This window comes from Myxocyprinus asiaticus, chromosome 22, assembly GCF_019703515.2.
Source record: "Myxocyprinus asiaticus isolate MX2 ecotype Aquarium Trade chromosome 22, UBuf_Myxa_2, whole genome shotgun sequence".
Lineage (NCBI taxonomy): Eukaryota > Metazoa > Chordata > Actinopteri > Cypriniformes > Catostomidae > Myxocyprinus > Myxocyprinus asiaticus.
In genome coordinates this window covers 20,769,167-20,793,035 of record NC_059365.1, presented here as the reverse complement: position 1 = coordinate 20,793,035, position 23,869 = coordinate 20,769,167, and the positions used below count along the sequence as shown (strand labels likewise).

The 23,869-nt window shown below is 37.6% G+C and overlaps 1 protein-coding gene across 3 annotated transcripts in view; it reads left to right on the top strand.

Moving 5' to 3' along the window:
- The first annotated feature begins 404 nt into the window (after nt 1–404).
- Nucleotides 405–23,869, top strand: part of LOC127412963 (glutamate receptor 1-like) — a 146,754-nt gene continuing 123,289 nt past the window's right edge. For all 3 annotated transcript variants that reach the window (XR_007892509.1, XM_051649701.1, XM_051649700.1), the window contains exons 1-2: nt 405–676; nt 845–979. Coding sequence is in view for 2 of the 3 variants with exons in the window: in XM_051649701.1 (XP_051505661.1) it covers nt 595–676; nt 845–979 (217 nt within the window). In the remaining variant the exon portion in view is untranslated. The remainder of the gene's footprint in view (nt 677–844; nt 980–23,869) is intronic.

The window sequence follows — 23,869 nt, the reverse complement described above, 5'->3', positions numbered from 1 at the left end:
CTGTCTGACAACATTTATTGTCTGACATCTATGTATTATGACAATATAAAGTCATGATAAATAGATGACCTTGTCGGTTTTTGTCGCTAAAGTTCTACCTCTCAGTCATGGAGAGTCAACCTCTCCATGACTGTTTACATATTATTTAGTCATAGAGCCTACTCCAAATAGACTCTTGCATGCGTAACAATACGCACATTGCTATCAGAGCACGAGAAAAGACCGCAATGTGGTCCTATCTAAAGTAATTGCTTAATTTTTAACCTAAGAAGAAATTCCATTCGAACAAAGTGTTGCGCTGGAGTGGTATATTGTTGTAACGGAGTCCCTCACTCGCTCTCGCGCGCCTCCGACTCCCAGAGGAAGTGGCGCTCGTGCAGAAGCAACGGCTCCGAACACAACACACAAGGACACAGCGCGAGCGAAGACATCAGCACACGCAAATAGGTGCACCTGTAATCCACGCCGCTCATTTGCCGTTGTACTACTGATAGTGTGAGAGCATCCAGCAGAAGAGAGAGGAGATATTCTAAATCACGCGCATACCCATGCTTGGATTTGACTTTGTTTTTCTTCGCCAATGCAAAAGGAAATATGCAACGAAGCCTCGCACTGCTCTGCACCAGTTTTCTGGGATTGTGCTTCGGTTCCAGTTTCCCAAGTAATATCAACATAGGTGAGTAAATGACTAAGTAAAGGAAGATATCTGGAATGGTGTGTTATGAAAAAAGATGGAGAAAGACTCAAATTTATTCAAATAATTTTGTCTTAGTTATTTTTACTTGTTTTGCCAGTAAACTCATTGGGTTGTTTAATGTATTGTGGGATTTGTCTTTTCCCACAGGAGGCTTATTCCCAACCGAATCGCATGAATATGAGGTGTTTCGTTTCGCGCTCTCGCAGCACCAGGAAATCCCCAAATTGGTACCTCAAGTGGATATGGTCAAAATGGGGAATAGCTTCTCCATGACATATGCTTGTGAGTACAAAGAAGTGTGAGTGTGAAAGTTTCCGTCTCCCTGTTGCGCATACCTCGGCCAGAAAAATAAATAAAAAAATAAATAAAAAAAATACATCTATTTTGTCGATTGATGTTAAATTTCGAACCTTTTTGTATTATAAAAACGAGTACAGCAGACATGAAATTATATATGAATATATTGTAATAAAGCCTAAAGTGGTTCACCGGAGGTAAACAAAGTGAACAAAGCCAGGTCAGTCTTACCAAATAATAACCATAATTTTTCCACTACAAGTGACAGCGACTGGATGTGTCTTTCGCGTGGATTATTTTTGAATGTCGTTGGTGCGTGTGAATTCACCTAATTGTTAAGATATAACAGGCACAGACAATTGTGTAGGCCTACGTCAGTTTTCGTTAAATTCTGAACTACGCGTAAAATTACGCTAAATTATGCGTCACAATGGATGCGCGCGATTCAGCGCTGTTACATCATGAAACCGTTGCATTCCATATCTAGACCTTTTTCACACTCCGGGTTTGGAACACGGAAGTAAATGATTGCAGGGTAAACTTCGACAGCGGTGAATGGGAGACCACAACAAATATTATTTTCACTTACCCATTTGTTCCAAGACCAAAAGAAAAAATCCACTATTACGTTTGAATGACTTTCAGAAGAGGAAAAAAATTGAGAGCGGTGGATTAAGACCGTAAAATGGCAGAAGATGCCAAATTTACAGTCACTCTTTCAGCAGCTGTAACCGAAACCCCCTCGCAGCTGTGGTAATTAGATTTGTAAAACTAATTCCAGGGTAATATAACACAAAGCATAATGTTTTAAATTTGCCTATTAAAAAAATTGCGATATTGCTGTTAAATAAGGTGGAAACGCGTCATCACATTCTGTGAAAAAGGTCTATTGTGCATTGTGATAATCATTATGAATTAATATCATATTTTGCTGTGCAATGGTTTCCGGTCTTTTCGAGCTTGTCAGTCACGGTTACAGTAGATTTTTTTTATTTTTTTATTTTTTATTTATTTATTTTTTTGAGTCTCAATGTACAAACACTTGAACGCGCAGGTTGGCAGCATGCGTCCATTATAAAGACCAAGAGCTCAGCACTGTTGAAGAAAAAAAAAAAATGAGCAATGAGCAATAGATTGGCAATGAATTTATCAATTAATAATTTTTTTTACCTGTAATAAGCCATTTACCTGTAGACTAATGCACAGGTCTTAAACAACCTTTTTTATTGTGAGGATATACTGTAGAACAGGAGATTGGTTTTGGTTTGTATGTGAAATTTCTCTCTCCTTTTCGCTCTGTGACTCTTTCTCAATCTCAGTTTTTTTTTCTTTTCTTTTTTTTTTTAACTGGGTCACCATAAAAAGCATCAAATAATATTTCAAAATATGACGCAAACCAGACACTTGAGTATGTAAATCAGCAAGATGTCTTTCAGCTCAGTAGCATGTTTTAAATAGTCTTTGTTCCTTAATACTACTGAGAGCACATCAAAGAAATGCATTTTAAATCTAAACATTCTTTTTACCCTGGGGTACCAATATTTCTTCTCTTGATGTGAATTTTGAGCTATGCATAGACCCTCCCACCTCATCGTCCTTTAAAGCATTCAGTGGTGTGTCACGACAGAATGATCGTCCATCAGGGCCACATACCTACTCTCCAGACCTGAGGCAATGTAATGAAAACAATTGCATAATAGCTTTAATAACGAATATTATGATGCAGATTCCACCATTAATGTGGAAGTCTCCCAGTGGTATAATTAAACAACATCCACTGATTCTGTAAGAGCTGAAGATTTGATGTGGGATTTTTATTTTAGAGAAGAGACAGTATCTCAGTAGAATGCTAACAATTCCTCTATGAATCACAGGGTGCTCTCTCAGCTGGAAAATTCCACATGCTCATTAACCTTGCCATTTTTCTCACTCTCTCCCTTTCTTCTGGAGATAAAACATGTCTTATTCACTGACCCATTACAATGCTCAGTCATATTTGAAGGCGGCAGCTGTTTGTCCTGGATAATCGAAGGCCTCTTGTATTGCTCTGTTCTCCTATTCTGATTTGTTTGGTGGTGAATGGGCAGCCCTTGCACAGTGAGTTGTGAAAGGAGTGCTGTTAAGGCCCTGACTGTTTAATGCTGAATGGATTCTTGTGTCCGGAGGCGCCTGAGGAAAGTTACCCTCAGTTGCTCCCCCTCTGTGTGGGGTAAATTCTTAGAGCAAACCATCCCCATCGGCACCTGCTGGGGTATACCAGAGAGGGTTGAGTACACAGAGAAAGGCAGCAAATGTTCTGGGGCAAAGGTTGATTAAATAGGAAGAGGTGTGGCACCTACAGTAGGATAGCACATTTTTGTTGATAATTGGAAAGCATAAGAAATGGGAGCACACTTATTGTTCACCCAAAAATATAAATTATGTCATTGTTTACTCACCTTCATGTTGTTCCAAACCCATATGACGTTCTTTATTTCATGGATGTTAGGCAAAATGTTAGCCTCAATCGCCATTCACTTTCATTTCGACTTTTTCATTGGAAATAAATTACAACTATCCTGCCCAGTGTTCATTTTTACACAGTTTTTTTGTTTTAGTCATAGTTTTTGTCTTCGGACAAATATATGATAATGTCATATTCATTAATTATAGTAAATTTTACTCTGACTTAAATGGTATATAAAATTAATCAGCGAAAATAACATTTTAGTTGATAATGTGCAAAATGAAGAAAAAAAGTGTGTCAAACTTTAACAGACCAAATTTGATCAAATATTCAAACATTTAAAAAAGTATAAACATTTAAACATGTATCAAACATATAAAAGATACAACAAAATACAATTGCCCTTGTTTTGAAAATCTGAGCTTCTAAAATAATAGCATAAAATGAAAACTGAAGTATTAGATACTAGAGACTTAATAATTTTCCCTGTTTTACCCAATTTAGGATATTGCAGTGCAATTTAGTGTAGATCGTTTTTACAAAAATGGTGTATTCACAACGCAAGTTACGCATTCTGACCAGCACTTAACTTAGTTTAAATTCAGCTGTTCATTTGTATCATTGTCTGTGCAGATGTAAGTTGTAATGATACATATATGTTGTGGATATAATAATTGATCTCATGTATAAGTAGGATGCGTTTGAATGTCATTTGAGAGTCCAGCTCTTTACATTTACATTTAGTCATTTAGCAGATGCCTTTATCCAAGACATAGCAAGCAATTTGTCATAGAAAAGTCAAAAATAGTATCACACTGCCAAATTCTCAAAGTGGCTGGAGTAGCATAGAAGCTAGCGTAGAAGAAATAATTTTTTATTTTTTTATTTTGTTAAATATTAAGTGCATTTAGTGTGAATTGGTTAAGTACTTGTGGAACAGATGTGTTTTCAACTGGTTCTTGAATGTTGAGAATGTTTCAGCAGATCGTGTGAAGAATTAAAGCTCATTTCACCACAAAGAAACAGAAAAAGTGAATGATTGAGAAATAGACTTTGATGAGATGAGGGCAGTGAAGTTAAGCTGGTCATCTACCACCAGTCATCTGGTCATGTACCATCTTTGTTTACACAGCTCAAGTGGGGAAATCCCCAACATACTGGAATATTGGATAATAGAAATCAATTATTTTTTATATTAGAACTGTCTGAATTAACGTGTTAATGCATGTGATTAATTAAAAAAGTTTAACGCATTAATTTTTCTTAATTGCGATTAACGTATTTCCCGTTAATGCAGCATAAACCAGCATAAACACTTGTTGGAAGGGTAGAACCTTTGTAATGTGTACATGTGTCTGCCCAGAGTCATTTCACTGAAGCACACTTCACAACACACACGAAACAGCGCTTCGTTGTCAGTGATAAAATGATGGAGAAAGGACCTCTTAACTCTACTTGATGTACAAAACAAGCCCAGATGGGACATGTGATAGAAATCAAGTATTTTTCAGCCTATGTAAGGCACATTTTAATTACCACAGAAGCACGCCAAGTCATAACTATCACCAAAATGCAGAATGAGATGTTTTTGTTTGCAAGCGCTTTTCATGTGGAGTTCAACACAGCGCTTGACGCTGTCATTAAAGCCCTTGGCTTCATGAATCATGATGTAGGAAAGCAGATAGCCACAGTCTACAGGCAGATTAATATTGTGGAGTATGAGAGTTTAAAAGATTTAATGCCCATTACAATGAAAATGCAACCTATGGGGAGATTAGTTCTTTCAGTTAGTCAACCTCCCACTTAGACTTTGAGAAACATTTAATGTTACTTTAAATGGTGCTTTTTTAGTGCATTTCTATCTTTAAACTCTGGAAGGCTTTGTTTGGAAAATGTTAATGAAGCAATATATTGTTACATATAGAGTCTATTGATTTCCCAAAGCTATGTTTGATTTTATTGCTGCTGTAGTCTTTAGTTAGTACCTGTGGTAGTAGTTGTCTGGCCTCTGATAACTCATTTACATTAAGCTGAAGTGAATCTGGATATCCAGTATACACCGATCAGCCACAACATTAAAACCACCTGCCTAATATTGTGTAGGTCCCCCTCGTGCCGCCAAAACAGCGCCAACCTGCATCTCAGAATAGCATTCTGAGATGTTATTCTCACCACAATTGTACAGTGCAGTTATATGAGTTACCATAGAGTTTGTCAGTTCAGATCAGTCTGGCCATTCTCTGTTGACCTCTCTCATCAGCAAGGCATTTCTGTCCACAGAACGGCTGCTCACTGGATGTTTTTTGTTTTTGGCACCATTCTGAGTAAATTCTAGAGACTGTTGTGCGTGAAAATCCCAGGAGATCAGCAGTTACAGAAATACTCAAACCAGCCCGTCTGGCACCAACAATAATGCCACAGTACAGATCACTGAGATCAAATTTTTTTCCCCGTTCTGACGGTTGATGTGAACATTATCTGAAGCTCCTGACCCGTATCTGCATGATTTTATGCACTGCACTGCTGCCATGCGATTGGCTGATTAGATAATCGCATGGATGATTGTTGGTGCCAAACAGGCTGGTTTGAGTATTTCTGTAATTGCTGGTCTCCTGGGATTTTCACATACAACAGTCTAGAATTTTCTCTGAATGGTGCCAAAAACAAAAAAACATCCAGTGAGCAGCAGTTCTGCGGATGGAAATGCCTTGTTTTTTTTTTGGTTTGTTTGGTCTGAGACTGTCAATCCGTGCACCTTATCACGTGGCTTGTTGAGTGCGTTACCGTGGAGATGTTGCGCGTGTGGAGGCTTCACACATCCACGCACAACTCACCACGAGCCCCACCGAGAGCGAGGACCACACATTATAGCGACCTCGAGGAGGTTACCCCATCTGACTCTACCCTCCCTAGCAACCAGGCCAATTTGGTTGCTTAGGAGACCTGGCTAGATTCACTCAGCAGGCCCTGGATTTGAGCTCGCAACTCCAGGGGTGGTAGTCAGCATCAATACTCGCCCCTGGAAACGCCTTGTTGATGAGAGAGGTCAACAGAGAATGGCCAGACTGGTTTGAACTGACAAAGTCTACGGTAACTCGGATAACCGCTCTGTACAATTGTGGTGAGAAGAATATTATCTCAGAATGTTATTCTGAGATGCGGGCTGGCGCTGTTTTGGCAGCATGAGGGGGACCTACACAATATTAGGCAGGTGGTTTTAATGTTGTGGCTGATCGGTGTATGTAGAGAGAGAATATTATGATACAGTCTCATGGTAAACAGTTAACTACAATTGGTGATTCATACATTGATAAACATGACCACTATACAGAGTTCTATTCTATCACTGACTCCAGGAATAAACACAATTTCAATTCAGTAGCGATTTAAAAAAATATTTCCTGTGTTAAGGTGGAATGCAAACCGTCTCACTGACACTTGAAGTCCACACTGCTAATGGTGGAATACTTTATTTGATCCATGAGCAGAGCAGAATTAGAGGTGATCAATAGCTGCCCCCCATGCAAAGGCTCCACAATCAATACAAGATGCTCAGACTCAATAAAGCCCACTTAAAGATCCAGAGGAGAGTCTACTTTTCTTTCTCTTTTTTTTTTCTGACCTCATAGAAAGAAACCCCTCAGGCCAGAGGAATATTAGTACACTTAAAGGCAAAGAACTGTGTATTTACTGTTGAAATAATTTGATTTGCACTTAGTAAAGTCCCTTAATGCAATGCTCTAAATTAATCATCTGTTTCTCACTGCTCTGCTACTGTTGAAGTGAAGTGTGTGCACGTGTGTTTCACTTTATTAGGTGTTTCACAATATGTAGTTTACACCTTCACATATGATTTGATTGCTCTTGGGAGAAGGGCTGTAAACATGTATCAGAGTATCTTAGAAAACAGCAGCGCTTTCTGTCAAGAGCCTGAAATGTCTTTCAGAGCTTCGCCCTGAGAAGAAAATAATAACCCTCTGCACCACATCTTTCTGCATGTCTTCTAGTCACAGAGAAATGCATACAGGCAGCATGATGTAGTTAGATAGTTTTCTCTCCAGGATTGTGTGTGATTTGGTGTGTGGGGGGCTCCGGGGTGTTGTATTATTGTGTAACAGGAGACTGAGGGGGAAGGGATCTCCCTCAGCCATCACTGCCACTGCTTTAAACTGGTTCCAAAGCAGAAGGTTTTATTGAGGGCCTCCACACCATGATCAAAAATGTCAGGAGCAGAGGAACATCCGGATGGGGTTCCCTAAACCAGTGATTCCCAACCAGGCGTACTTGGAATGATTTATAAAACCTATAAGATAGAATTTACTACTTTAAATAAAAATATTAGGGGTTTCAATTGATAATTAATCATTATTAATCTTGTGATTATTATTTTGAGATCTTTTTTGAGTAAAGAACAGGGCAGTCTCACAACAAATATGTCACTGTAGGGACTTTTTGCCTTCATCAAAACACAATTGTCAACATCATAAATTGGCAATCTGTGGAATTATCATGCATGTTTAGCTGCAATAGTTTTCATTATGTTTTATAAAAAGTAGTTTAGTTACATTATACTATCATATCAATATTTTAGAGCCCCTAAAATATTTAGATTTATAGAATAACTGACCTAAAATAAACATAGCAGCCCATGGCATATCATTAATAGAAAGGAGATTTATTCTGATGTGTGGATGTATGGTGAATTTGTATAAATTGGTTTTGGATCTCTGGTCTTCTGCAGCTGTAGGTGTTTGTGAGGGTTAAGAGAAAGGATCTAGCGAGGGACATACAGTACTTTTGCTGAATAAGGGATAAGACAGGAGCTGTCATGTTCAGTCTGAGAGATGAAAAGAGACTCCCTCATCTCGTACAGTCCTTTACACTGCGGTGCACACTTTTGGTGGGTGAGGAGAGAATCCTGTTCTATATGTAAATAGCTTTGAGTGTAGTGTCAGAAAAGTGCTATATAAATATAACATTCATTCATTCATTCATTCATTTACATTAATGAGAGACAAAGAGAGTGTCACGTCTGCTCCTATCTGTCCTCTTTTCCTCAAAAACATGACAACTGCGTTACAACAACATTTCTGTTAAACTACAACAGAGAACGTAAAGGTGGTAAACACTAAGGGAGTCCTTTGAATATTGAAGTGGAAATTACAAATACAAGAATAAGACAATCTTGTCTCGACATTATCTGGTTCAAAAGACTCCAACGTAATCATACGATCTTATATTGCCATGTTAAATTGTGGAAGCAGTCCAATTATGCTTGATTAGGAGTATGCCTCAAAGAGCATGAGCTTCCTTTCTTAATGAGGACGCATGCTGACGTCTTGGCTGACATCACCATTTTTTATTCAAATCTCTGAAGATTTAAGTGCATATGGAAATGTAATCATGGTATGGTGTAGGGAAACTCCAGCTTGTGATAAATGGCTAAGGTGTAAGGTTGGGAATCAAAACACATTTCCTATTCAGTGTTGATCAAATGATTTTCATGTCATTCGGATCCTTCAATGATTATTGAATGTCTGTCACAAAAATTCAGTGTTTCTCAAACAGCTATTCAGTGGAATCTGCAGCAAAAGAAAGTATGTTTTATTAGTGTTGTGAGCTTGCAATCTGAATTTAATTTGATGAGAGAGAAAAAATGGCTGTTGAAAAACTAAAATGAATAGACAACACATCTTTCTTTTGCGAGTCCTTCCTCAAAAGTTCATAAAGAATCGTTAATAGAATTATTAAGGAACTGGAAGCTCCACATGGAATCAGAACTAGAATCATTAAATTCCTTATGATTCACATATCGCTACTCAGGTGTGTTTGTTAAAGAGAGTGAGAGAGAGGGCAGAGTTTGACACTCTATGTAGAGAGCAGGGTAAGCATGCTGTCTCTAAAGATACCTTGTGAATAGAGTGGACGGTGGTCTGGCTTTATCAGTTACCAGCTTAATTAGGCATTAAGTCACCATTGTTCCTTCACGCTAGAGTGAGAGTGAGAGAGAATGAGGCCAGTTTTAACCCTAATTTCAGCCGACTTCTGCATCTATTGTCTCTTGTAGCTTAAACGAAGCAGTTCATAAACGAATCTGTGTTAGTCCGAGGACGGTGCTTCGTCCTTCCTCTGTCTCGCTGAGGACACATACAGAGCTCAGTGGCCACAGCCTCACAGCACTATTAGCACTCTTTGGAAGTGTGATAGTCTTGTTTCTCCTCACACACCAAGACCTGAGTGTCAAGTTTGCTGGTCAGCCTGCCCTTACACTCGGTTGGCCTACTTATGGCTCTGGTTCTTGCCTTGAGTTTAATATCCATGTAAACAAGGGGAAGAGTGTTCTTAGCTAAGGCCACGTTCACACTAATACAGTTTCGTTTGAAAATGCATCTTTTTCTCTACATTTTGGCTTTCATCCACACTGAGACAGCATACTTGACATCAAAAACTGAGCTTTTCGAAAATGCTCTCTCAAGTGGATAAATGTAAAAATGCTGTCATCTTGTTTTAGTGTGTCTAGATGAAACTGAGATATCTTAAAACGATGACATATTTGTTGCCACGTGATGTAGTCATGTGATCCATTCAACCCAAAACAATCAAAATGGCAGCCCATGTTGTAGCAGTGTTGTTGTACCTGCTATTCACTTTGATAGCATTGTTAAAGATAATATTACTTTGTACAACCTTCACATTACATTCCTTCAAAAGCATATCAGAATTGCTGTACGGCGGCGAAACATGAGGACAGTTGCGTTTCATACCATACATGGAACGGCGACTTTTCACATGTGCAGTAAGGGGATTTAATAGTTTTCATGTGTGTTAGTGTGGACGAGCAACTTTTGGAAACCGCTTGAAAATGGCAGTGTGGACGGCAAGTGTTTTGAAAATGAAAACGCCTTTTTCAAATGTATCCGGATTAATGTGGACATAGCCTTAGCAGTCCAAACCTTATTATTGTGTATTAAGGTGTGTGTGTGTGTGTGTGTGTGTGTGTGTGTGTGTGTGTGTGTGTGTGTGTGTGTGTGTGTGTGTAAGCTAATGTAATATATCCAAAGGTGTTGTCTGGGTACATGTGTGGTTGATGACATGATTTACACTAGTAGGAAATTAATTTGGGATGAACTTCTTTTGTTGTTCCTGGATATCAACTAGACTGCTCCTCCTAAGATATTATTGAAACATTTACCCCGTTTATATTAATAAAAAGATCCATCTGGGTGGTCTAATAACAAATGAACTGTGCTAAATACAGGTGTAAACAAGGTTCAGAAAGTTTTGAATATGATCACTCAAGCCATGTTTGAGGTAGTCAGAAACATGTGTGTCATACACATATTTTACATGTTTGTAGTGTAAATGCTCATGCATCTCAGACAACAGTGAATGACCACCTACTCGCCTATCAATCAACCACTGTGTAAAAACAAGGTGTTTAAACTTGGCCGTTTATGTGCGGCTTTAAAAGAAAATAACCATTTAATTGAAAAATTTGGGAAAGCACATAGATACTTCATTAGTATGCCTAAGTATAGAGTAATTTCTTCTTGAGCTAACCATTATAAAATTACTTTAATTGCTGAATGTATTCAAGTTCATTCAGATAATATTTTTGGCTTGAATAAAACCTATTAATTTTGAGTTTATCACATGGAGCACATTTTAGGTTACCGTTTTCATTTATCTGTGTTTATTTAGTTGATTTGCTTTATTTAGTGGTATTCCCGTGCCTGTATTGCTGAATAATTTAATTTGGTATGGTTTTGTTTTTACTGTTTCCTTTGGCTTATGTTGGTTGGGGGGATAGACAGATGTGGGTTATGTAGTTTTGATTCTGGTTAAGGGGTTGTGAGATTGGTGCAACTACCCTTTATTGTTATAACCCTTCTAAAAAAAAAAAAAAAATTAACCAATCAATGCCCTCTAATTGTATGGGTGCAGTTTAAGGATTAAGTGTATGGTTGGCTTATATAACTATTGTTCCATTAGGATGTTGATACATGAACATGTTTTAATTGTACTGTATAAATCACATTAAGCTAAATCACATTAAGCACATAAGTGAATGAGTTTGAGTTTGCCAGTGTGTGTGGATAGGTTTGGATGGACATATGCTGGTGTGAGCACACAATCAAGCCAGCCAGCATGTATGCCCACATTTGCCATTGAGGAAGCTTCAATTACCTTTTCTATTTTTGTCCGTTTTGCCCCTCTATGCTCAGGTTGTGAGCATGACTCATTCTGAAGGAGTGAACCCTCATTTGGCCAGACCGGTATTCTCTGCACCCGGAGGCTTCCACCCACCCAACACCAGATCACTTCTGCTACACCGAGAGCTATTTGTGTCCTTCAGTATCAAGGACCCATAGCTCTGTATATCATTAGCATTAAAAGCAATCAGCACAGCGAGAGGCATTGCTTGGGGTACCGTCAGGGCTGGAAATGGGCGGTGGATGGAGATCCTGGAGTGAATTTCGTGGGGGAACGGCATTCCCTTTCAAACTGGCTACATTTGTTAGGGGAATAAAGAGTATTTCTATCTTTTCTCCACTAAATATTAAATAGCCTATGAAAGCTTTGCGGGTTCCGCACATAAATGCGTGGGAACTTCTGCGTCTGTGGTTGCGCAGTGTTGACTATGTAAGTGGCCAGAACACATTCACACAACAGATCGACAGATGCACACAGGAATCCACAGGCAACCGATCCACAGATACATGCAACAGATCCACACGCGCTTAATTTAAAAATCCACATCAGAAGAATGCACAAATATACTGGTTTCTTTGCTCACAATACCACCCACAAGTACATAAGTGTATGTGTAATTTGATGCACAAATAAATGCTGAGCCGTTTGTATTGGTATTCTTCAAGATTGTCTGTTCTACAGTCTTGACACAAACACGCAAGTGCAATGCTGGGGGCTTGGTTTAACGTGGCTGACAGCAAATGCCCATACATTAAAACGAAGGGAAATATCCAGTCAATTTCGCAATTTTTTTTAACAACAAAAAGAAAAAGAAAAAAAATGTGTTCAGAATGTTCAGTTTTGACCAAGAATTTTCATTTCTCAAGTGTAATGTTATAGATTACAGAGATATAATCTATAAGTGTTTTATGTTTTTATTTATAAAATTAATTTATTATGCATGATGGCAAAGCTCTATTTTCAGCTTCCATTACTCCAGTCTTCTAAGAAAAGAATATGTCACATAATGTGAGGGACTCGACATGGAGGCGAAGGTAGAATCTATATGCAGGAAGTTTATTAAACACAGCAAACAAATCCAAAACACAGGGCAGAGACGTAATCGTAGAAGCAGCAAAGTAGTCATTATCAAGTAATCAGTCCAACCAGGCAAACAGAGCAAAACAGTAATCCAGAAATCCGTAATCCAAAAGGGCAGGCCCAATGGTCTTAACATAAAGACAATGAAAACAGGCAATGGGAAAAACACTTGATAAGGCAGTGAAACTGGCAATACTTCGCAAAGTAACAATGGAAAGGCATGGCTATTTATGTAGTGCAAACAGGAAGTCACCATAGGCTCCCTCTGGCGGTCGGCTGAATGAATACCAGCCTCATTCGTTACACACAATCCTTAAGAAATAATTTAATATGTGAATTTAATACTAAAGTAACATTTCTTTTTGTTAGAATGGTTAACATGGTTGTGCTACTTAAGGAAGTGTGGAAATCGCAATATAGTGTCTTTTTCCAGCTGAGGTATTGAGTACACTTGCGTTTTTTTTATAAGTTACTTTACACTTGCAAGACAAATTTCAGCTTTAAAAATAACCAAAAAGAAACATATTTCTCATCAATTTCATAAATCTATTTTTCTTTTGAGAGATAAAGATTCCATGCACTTCTGTTTTGAAAGAATAAAAGAAACATGAAGTTTGTTCAGAGAGAGGGACCTGGACAGAGAGAGAAGTGGACAACCCAGATGCACAACAACAAGAATACAAGTACATCAGAGTCTCTAATTTGAGAAACAGACTCCTCCTCACAGGTCCTAAACTAGCAACAGTATATGCCGAACACTTGCATTGCTCCAAGTAAAGGATTCTTGGATGAACAGAAAGTTTGAAGAAAACATAATTTATTTTAAAATAAATAGTCAATTGTAACATTACATAAATGGCTTTAATGTAATTTTTCATTTATTTTCAATAAATTGAATGCATCCTCGGTAAACAAAGCCCCCCAACTAGACACCCCCAGTGAATCTCGGCCATTTCCACCACTGTGTACCATCATGCTATTTTAAACACAGCTAAATCCAAACACATGCAGTATGTACTGGATAGAGTTTGATTCATATACCTGTAAAGAAACAAAAGCATAAAAGTATCAAGATATGAAAGTTTCTGGGCCTGGGTAGCTCAGCGAGTATTGACACTGACTACCACCCCTGGAGTCATGAGTTCAAATCCAGGGTATGCTGAATGACTCCTAAGCAACCAAATTGGCCCGGTTGGTAGGGAGGGTAGAGTCACATGGGGTAACCTCCTCGTGGTCATGATTAGTGGTTCTCGCTCTCAATGGGACGCGTGGTAAGTTGTGCGTGGATTGCAGAGAATAGCATGAGCCTCCACATGCGGAGTCTCCGTGGTGTCATGCACATCGAGCCACGTGATATGATGCGTGGATTGATGGTCTCAGAAGCGGAGGCAACTGAGACTTGTCCTCCGCCACCTGGATTGAGGTGAGTAACCGCGCCACCACGAGGATCTACTAAGTAGTGGGAATTGGGCATTCCAAATTGGGAGAAAAGAGGATACATTTTTTTAAAAAAGATATAAAAGTTTCTTACGTTTGAAAATATTTAGATGGAGCACAGTGGAATGGAACAGAATTCAAGGGTCTCAACAAGAAATTGTTGATAAACTAGTTAGGGCTGTGTATTGTTACAGATTTCCTGATTCGATTTGATTCTGATTGAGAAGCTTTTGATTCAATTTGATTACGATCTCGATTCGATTTGATATCGGTTCATATGGGTACATTTCTATACAATGTCCATTTTGCTTACATATTAAATAAATTCTCTCTCAGCTAATGCTCTTAACCCTCTGGGGTCTGAGGGTGTTTTGGGCCCTGGAACGTTTGACATGCCTTGACATTTGTGCTTTTTTCAGTTGCTTAAAAACATATTAATGGCTAAAGTCTGATAACACTGTATTCAGCACAAACTGGGCTACAATAATATGTGAAGAACATGTATGTACATATTTGTATTTTTGAGAAAATAACATTTATGCGTGGTTAAGTCACTGAAATAAGGCCATATAACACATACTAAACATTTGTTCACAAGACTTTTGCGAACTGGATCTTGTAGCCTAGAGTTTTTGCTACAAAAATGATGTGAAAACCATCCTGATCAGTCATTCATACAAAACAATATAGCCATTTAACTTTTGTAAGACACTTTTAGTGTTAGAAAGGCCTTATGCGAGGAGGCGTGGATGATCATGAATATTGATGTGATTCACACCTGAGGACCCCTCCCCTGAGAGAGAATGAATGTGAGGAGGCTTAATGATTGAATGTATTGTTTGTAGCTGATTCAGAAAATCAAGTTTAAGTTAAAAGAAGTAATCTGACTATACATTTTCTTTACATAAAGACTTTACTTAAAAACTTTAGACCTACACTACCGTTTAAAAGTTTTAGATTTAAGATTTGTTAATGTTTTTAAAATAAGTCTCTTCTGCTCACCAAGACTGCATTTATTTGATCCAAAATACAGCAAAAACAGTGATATTGTGAAATATTTTTTACAATTTAAAATAACTGTTTTCTATTTGAATATATTGTAAAATGCAATTTATTCCTGTGATCAAAGCTGAATTTTCAGCATCATTACTGCAGTCTTCAGTGTCACATGATCCTTCAGAAATCATTCTAATATGCTGATTTTCTAATATGGGCATATTTACAGCACATTTTACACATTTACACCCGAACAGATATTTGCAAGCACAAGCTTCGTTGATGATAATGAGGCAGTATAAACACTAGTTAAAATCTAATCTAAACATTCATATTATTTTTATTTCATATTACATATCATATTTATATCATACAGCATATAATTTAAATACCTGTTTAGCCGAAACAACATTTAAATATAACTAAAACTTGCCTATTAGGACATATTTCAAATTTCAATACACTGAATCCTGGCTGGCAAGTCTATAAATAGTCCAACTTGTAAAATATGTACGTTTATATAAAAGAGCATGTCAACTTATATGTAATAAAACTAAATGACTTACTCATCCGAAATTGTATCCTCGGCTGGATCAAGTCGCTCTTCAAAATGCAAATGTTCATCATCGGAGTCCCGCTCTTCTTCTGAGGAAAATGTGAACTCTTCATCACTATCCAGGAGCTTCCTCACCTGTGTAGCATGCCATCTTCCAAACGCGCAGAACAGTGAATGAACTTGATGTTTATTAAGGCACTGTTGGGGGCGTTTACCATTTGCTTTGATCGTCTCAGCACATTACCGTATGAATAGCGTGCTCTGCTGGTGGGTGTGATCATATTAGCAATAATTAGCTGAGCCAGGAGAAACTGTACATCGCTTTGTTTCATACAGATTACATTGCAGGAGAATATTTGTTTTAAATTTGAATTGTTTTATTTAAAAGTAGACATTTTATGCTTTCTTTAGACATATGTTTCATGTTTGTCTGATAAGTATTCGCAGAGTTTCAGTTCATTTTTGTGACATGTTTCAGAAAGATGCTCGCGGAGACAGACGGCTGAAAGCGCACCCTGTATGTTTTCTTTATTTTACAAAAGCACTAGGTTTTGTTGTTATTGTGAGTGTACACAAATAAAAGTAGACCCTTTATAGTCTCTAATGATGTCTTACACTTATCTGTATGCCCAAAAATGACAGAGTATTTTAAGTTGTTTCCGCTGTTATGAGAAAAAAAATCCCACAGGGTTAATTATAAAGGAACCTACTAGGCAACCCTTTTAGGTACAATTCGAGTATATACATTTTGCAGATTATATTTTATTATTTTTCATCTAATTGGTCACATTTTAGCTTTTAAAAATTTTCAAATTCAGTCTATTCCATCAGGTTATGTCTTGAAATTATGTTAAATTATGTTGCATATACATTTTTGTTACATTTTTATCATTAACTTGGATAAATTGTAATATTTACAAGTATTTACTGTACATGGATATGTAGAACACGTGCTTAATCGGTACTGTCTCTTTAAGACTAGCGGCATCAGGCAGTAAGCGCATATAACGAGAGAAGACGGGCGTTATTAGAATTAAATGTTTCTTTTTTGTTTTGTTTTTAATCAACAACTGAATGTAAGAAACAGAAGGGGTATTAAAAGAGGCATTATTCAATGGCACATGGATCCGTGGAACTCGTCTTTGGACAAACAGAACGAGTTTAACCAAACTTTTACTCTCAACACGCAGTGAAAGGATCTCTGTGCTAATAACTTCTTCTCCACTATACTACTCAATCACTGGTGAGTGACATTTGAACATTTACTAGCCAATCAATATTTTTACCCTGCCCTAAAACTTGTGGACCTCACTAACTGACTCGTTGGTTGCTGGAAAATTGGTCGAGTAGTTACTATCATGACCCATCCCTGGTTGTTATAGTCAACTTGAAAGTTCAGCAGTTCAACTGTGTTTGTATAGCTTTAAAATAATACATTAGGGACACAGCAGTAACTCTTAATGTCAGCCACCAGACAGGACAATTTCTTTTTTTCCATAAAATGACACAAACATCACATACGAGCTTAAACTGTCAATATGTTATTCACTTTTATTGCGGCAGACATGATGTACAAAATGAGATGCAGTACTCGGGCTATTTGTTGAGTTGGGGTAATAGAAAAAGGAGCATTTTTCTGAGGTAGCCTCTGGCTTTCACTAAATTGGTTTGTTCTCCAATTGCAGCAATAATAATTGCCGTTTCTGCCCTGAGAGGACTTGTCTGGGACAGGTTTAGAGCATAACAACCATTATCCACAGTTAAAAGATTTTTAAGGATCTTTTTTTGTAGGCTTGAGATTTTCCAGATGATTATTTCAGTTGCACAATAGTCTGTGTTTTCAAACATATTTGTCAACACAGCTTTGGTAAAGTGGGAGTGGCAGGGTAAATTAAAGGGGGTCACACACCTCTGGCAGATGACATGGTGCGTTCTAAAATTCTAAACAATTATTTTCTATGAAGGTACATTCACAGCGCAGTCTCGCCATCTCTAGATGCTGCTCAAAAATCTGCAGCACCACGGAGGGTAACTCGCATTTTTTATTGGTTTGGCAGCTTGAATGAAACCTCTCCAAAGATACATACAGATAAATTGCATAATAATTTCTAATCGTTCAGTTTGCGCAGTTACACCAGTTTCATACACTAACCTGCAAACTCATCAATGTCACTTTGTTCATTCTTGAAGTACAAAATCATTCGTAAATTTACTGTGTGTGCATCCTGTGCAAGGAGCTCTAAAATACCCGTCTTATGTTGTGATACCTGTGCCTTGCGACCTGCTTCAGTTCATGTTATATTGCCCCCTTGTGGTCTCCCAATGCTATTACGCCAGACATTTAGCAGATGCCCAACTGAGTGAATTGGAAAGAACACAAATTAGGCTTCTAATTTAAATGCAAATGTTAATATATTGATGCCTCAATAATATATTGATAAAATATAATGCTAATCAATAATCAATATTTTATGACATGCCTACTGTTTTGTAAATACAAAACAGAAATTATTCTACTGCAATGACAAATAAATTAAACTTTGTATCTTGTAAATGTGGAGAGGTACAGATTATTCAGTATTTTATTCATTTTGTTGATTTAATTTCAGTCTCAAGGATGAAGTCATATACTGTATATCCTTATTTGAAAATAATTTTACATTTGTATGCCATCAGCCATTTTGATTGAATGGCAATATTACAGGACATTAGCAAACTAACTGTTTTGCTTTGGCTTCGTTTGGAAATATTTTAATTAACAGAGTAAAAATAAACAATATTTTCTGGCAATGGTGTGTGTTAAATGTAAAAGGTACTCCGTATTATCTTCTTGCTTATAAAACTGCTGTATAAAATTTGTAACACTTGTAATTGTGCTGTTCAGGGGTGGATCTAGAATTTTTTTATGGGGTTGCAAGGGGGTGGCATGCAAACTACGAGGGCAGCAATAAGTTTGTGCCCATGCATAGTTCTTATTTTATGGATTAAGGTACCAAGCTTCATTGCAAATACAAGTACTAGTTCATAAATTGGAATCACTATCAAATTACAAATGTCCAAGAATTTTGATACAACTGCATTTCCAGAGCAACCACATAGTAACCATTTTGCCACTGATTTGCCAACATTAAAAAAAAAAAAAATAAATAAATATATATATATATATACACACACACAGTACTATGCAAAAGCTTTAGGCACTTAAGACGTTTCATAAAAACATTTGTCTTAAGATGGTTATTTATATCTTCAGCTTTAGTGTGGCAATAGGAAAAATACATTTTAGACTCCCAAACATTACTTTTGCAAATAGAAAAGATTAGAATAGAAGAACAGGGCGCCCTGCAAGAGATGGCATGGCCCTCACAGAGCCCCCCACTGAACATCGAGTCAGTCTGGGATTACATGAAGAGACAGAAGCAATCGAGACAGCCTAAATAGATAGAAGAACTGTGGTGAATTCTCCAAGGAGCTTGGTACATCCTATCTGCCAACAACCAAGAAAAACTGTGTCCAGGTGTACCTAGGAGAATTGGGGCTGTTTTAAAGGCAAAGGTGGCCACACTAAATATTGATTTAGCTTTTTTATGTTTACTGGACTTTATATGATGTTAATTGATAATTGAAAACTATTTATGACATTATTTTTGAAGACATCCTCACTATGCAACATTTTTCACAAGTGCCTAAAACTTTTGCACAGCAATGTGTGTGTATGTGTGTGTGTGTGTGTGTGTGTGTGTGTGTGTGTGTGTGTATATATATATATATATAATTTCTTTTTTTTTTTTTTTTTTTTTTTCTTTGCATAACAATAAAAAATATGTAACAACATTTCTATCTCCAGAGCACCAAGACATTGTCTATTAAACACATTCTAAATGTTCCTTAGCTTGACATCTAAAACTGGCTATCTGAACTAAACATTACCACCTTATGCAGGCCAAATTGTTATTTTGTTAAGTGTACCCATGGATGGAGAGTGCATGCATATCCCATGTTTTTCTGCTAATAAAGTCCTGTAGGCCTATCACATTTGTAACAGCTGGAATAAGCCACTAGAATGTGAACATTAACACAAAGTTAGGCCTAAATAAAAATAAACTGTACTGAAAATATTACTGTAAAGCCCCGTTCACGCTGCCAGCGGCAACGCGCAACATAGCGACATGATCCCATTAATTTTCAACGAGAGCACAGCAATTTCCGGTGACACAAGCTGCTGCGGCCGTTTGCAACAGAGATCGCAATGGCGAGTGACGAGAAGTTAAAAAAGTTTCAACTTTATGCAAATGACGAGCGACATTCGCGAGCGACTAGCAATGAGAGTGAAGACAGTGGAGCTCACGTCACCCGTCTACTGTGAGTGAAGATACACTGGAAACAACTGAAGGCAAGACGGAGAAGTTAGAAGTTTCTGTGAGCGATTTCACTGTTCTAGATAATTTATCTGTAACTACATACATGGATATGTATGGGATCAAAATCCCGCCAAATGTATTGCAGTCACGGATCCAAAAATAATAAGCGTGAATCAAAAAATAATAAGTGCAGATAAAAAAATAATAAGCACAAAAATAAATAAAGTGCAGATCAAAATAATAAGCACAGATCAAAAAATAAAACCATGAATCAAAAAATTCTGCAAAGTCATCAGAATTGCAAACAAAATCATGTTTTCATTGGTTATATTACTGTTTTTTGTGCTCTCTGACAATTTTGCTCATATTTTCATTTTTTTGTACGCTTACGCTGTATTTTTCTTTGCTTTTGTTTCCAAGTTCTGCGCTTGATTTTCCAAAACTTGAGTAGAGTTTCACGTAAATCAGGGGGCGTTTTGCGTCTCCATTGGTCCACTAGTTCTTGATCGACAGCTCCTCCTCTAGCCAATCATTCGAAGAGTGGAGGTGATGTCACTCCAATGCAATTCCGATGGCTGCTGCTCAATATTATATGCTGCTTGAGTCTATTTTGAGTATATTCTGCCAGCTCTAGGAAACAATGTGTTGTCCGAGTAGGCCATTATCATAGTCCGTTAACACAAGTCAGCTGAATTTAGTTAGCAGAGTCTTTAGTTTAGGCATTATTTAAGACTGCCTTGTTTGTAGGTTATTGGCTGCATATCTAAAAAAAACAAAAAAAAAAAAAACAAGGCTGGGTTGGTGTGGATGTTTGATGCATGTTTTTACTAGCTGTACCACTTTTCCATGTTGCTGAATGTGCCATTATGTACTGATCCTACGTTGGCATCGTTGGCACGGCTGCATGTAGTTTCTTTTTCCATGATACTGCAGTGAAATCAGAAACAAGTGACCAAGCATTCCCACGTCAGTAAATAATGCAATAAAGTTGGCTTGAGTTGGACATTCTTGATTCTCAAGTAGTCGCACATTTAGGGACCGTCTCTAAAGATACAGCAACATTGGAGCATGCATATCCAAAACATTTACAAACATTTCCATAACATACAGTATGCAACTTCAGTAACATTTGAAACAAATTACTTACTACAACGAACTCCAAAGTGTGCATGTGTCAGCAATAATTCACACCTTTTAGATTTTTGACATTAATAATACAAAAAAATACAAAAAAAGTCCAGTTATATGTAAGCATTTCTATATTCATCAGTATTGTAATAGGCCTTGGTGTCGGGATCTGGATTTTATTTTGTGGAAAAGCGGAACAAATTGGGTTCTGAACTCACGACTACATTGGTACAGCTTGCAAAAACATGCATCAAACATCCACACCAACCCAGCCATTTCTTTTTTTTTTAAAGATATGCAGCCAGTAACCTACAAATGAGGAGGTCTTAAATAATGCCTAAACTAAAGACTCTGCTAACTAAATTCAGCTGACTCGATACATGTGTTAACAGACTATGGCCTACTCGGACAATACATTGTTTCCTAGAGCTGGCAGAAAATACTCAAAACAGACACAAGCAGCATATCTGTCAACCACAAATAATATAATATTGAGCAGCAGCCATCGGAGTCCCATTGGAGTGATTTCACCTCCCCTCTTCGAATGATAGGCTAGAGGAGGAGCTGATGTAGGGCTTTACTGGTTTAGATCAGTGTTACTATCAGAAATAATTGATAATTATTTCTTTAGTTATTAAATAATATTTAAATTAATTAATTGAATCTAACTTATTAAAACCTCATATGGGGCTCCAGTAAATGTAGTGCGCTACGTTTAGGAGCGGGTTTGGTTATTAGCAATAATTAATAATTATCAAAGATAATTATTAATTATTAAAATCAATAGAACATTGATGAGAATCAGTGTTAGCTTTTCTAATCCTTTAAATCAACAATTATCAAAGATAATCGTTAATTTTTAACATCGATGAAATATTAATTAAAATTAACACTAGCTTATTGATCATTCAAATTCAACAATCATCAAAGATAATTATCAATTATCAAAAATCAGTAGAATATTAATAAGGATTAACATTGACGGGGCACCACCCTGGAATCATGGACTAATAACCAGATAGTATAACAGTCTCAATATTAGATTGTTTTCTTAGGAAAATCGACATCCGAAGCATATCGATTTTCGAAAAGAAAAAAAAAATGAATGAAGGCTTGAATCCGAGCACTGACATCCCATCAGCATGACACAGGTGTATGCAAAACAAACCAAAACACTTCTCTTTGTACACATAAGGTGTGTGTGTGTGAGAGAGTGTGTGTGTGTAAGGAGAGACGCACACAAAATGGCGGACGTGACTCTCTTGGAGAGTATGTCACGCGAGACTTCCGGCCAGGGAATATGGCTGCGAATGTGGGCAGAGAGAAACCAGTCAATGGTAGCTTAGGGACAAAGCTGAGCTTTATCACGAAGCTATCTACTAGCCAAAAATGTGTGCCAGAATGTTTGGGAGGGGTCGCGCGCGCGTGTGCGCGCGTGTGCGTGTGTGTGCGCGCGTGTGCGTGTGTGTGCGTGTGTGTGCGTGTGTGTGCGTGTGTGTGTGTGTGTGTGGTTAGTACGAGAGAGAGAAAGAGAATTAAGTGATGGCCCCAAAGCTGATTTCGCGATCGTGGGAGAGAAAGCAGCTGTTAGTTTATCACTCAGAGACGCGGTGGACAGCTCGTAAACCGTCCCGCGGTCTTTGATTCTTTAATGGATAAACTCAGTTTGCCGGTCTCACCCGCGATGGCGGAAATGCACAACAATTAATTATGTTAATTATTATTATTTTAAATCACCTGTTTTGATAAACAATCATTCTTAATGACTGATTCAAGCACTCAAATAAATATTTCACATAATTAGTCATTTCATTTCTACATCTGGTACTTTCAGGCTTGGGATGTTGTTAGTCAGTAGATGAATACATAGATCAGCACTTTAAGGACATGACTGATTGGTCTAGTGGTAAATTTTTGCCTCTAGTTTTTAGAGGCGAAAGGTTCAAAAGGTTAGAGGTTCTGGGTTCTAATTCACCCAAATATAACTTTTTATTTAAATAAACCAAGATTGCATCTGTACGTCAGTGGATGTGTGTTACACTTAAATAAAATGCAATAAAAGATGCGGGGTGATGAGAGTAGCGGAAACACAGACACATTTATTGATATTTCTGTATATGAAAAAACAACAAATTCTGAAGTTAAAACAGAGACAACCACAAACTCTCCACTCCTGCAGAGGGAACACAGAAAAAAAGTACAAACACCCATCTCCAATCACACATCCCAGCCATGGAACATTCTGCGTGCCGGTCCACCCCATCAACAATCAGCACCTGGTTACCCCACACCTGAGAGCAATTAAGAGAGAGGTAGAGAAAGAGAAAAAGACAACACACAGACTCTACATACACACAAACAATACGGACGAGAAGGCCGTCACAATGGGGGACATACAGTATTTTGCTTTTCTATTCCACCGGAAAAGAGCGCAAGCTGCTGACACTAAACAACACTGATTACAGCCACAATGAACACTTATCGTAACATTCAAAATAACACATTCCAGCACCAGATTGCTAGTCAAAAAACACAGAGGGAATAGAAACTCCTTCTCAAGAACTGGAGATGTTTATGTGGATTATACACATAGTTGACGAAAGCTATTTCAAAAAGTGGTGAGGACATGCCTCATCCATCTCAAACCATAGCTGACA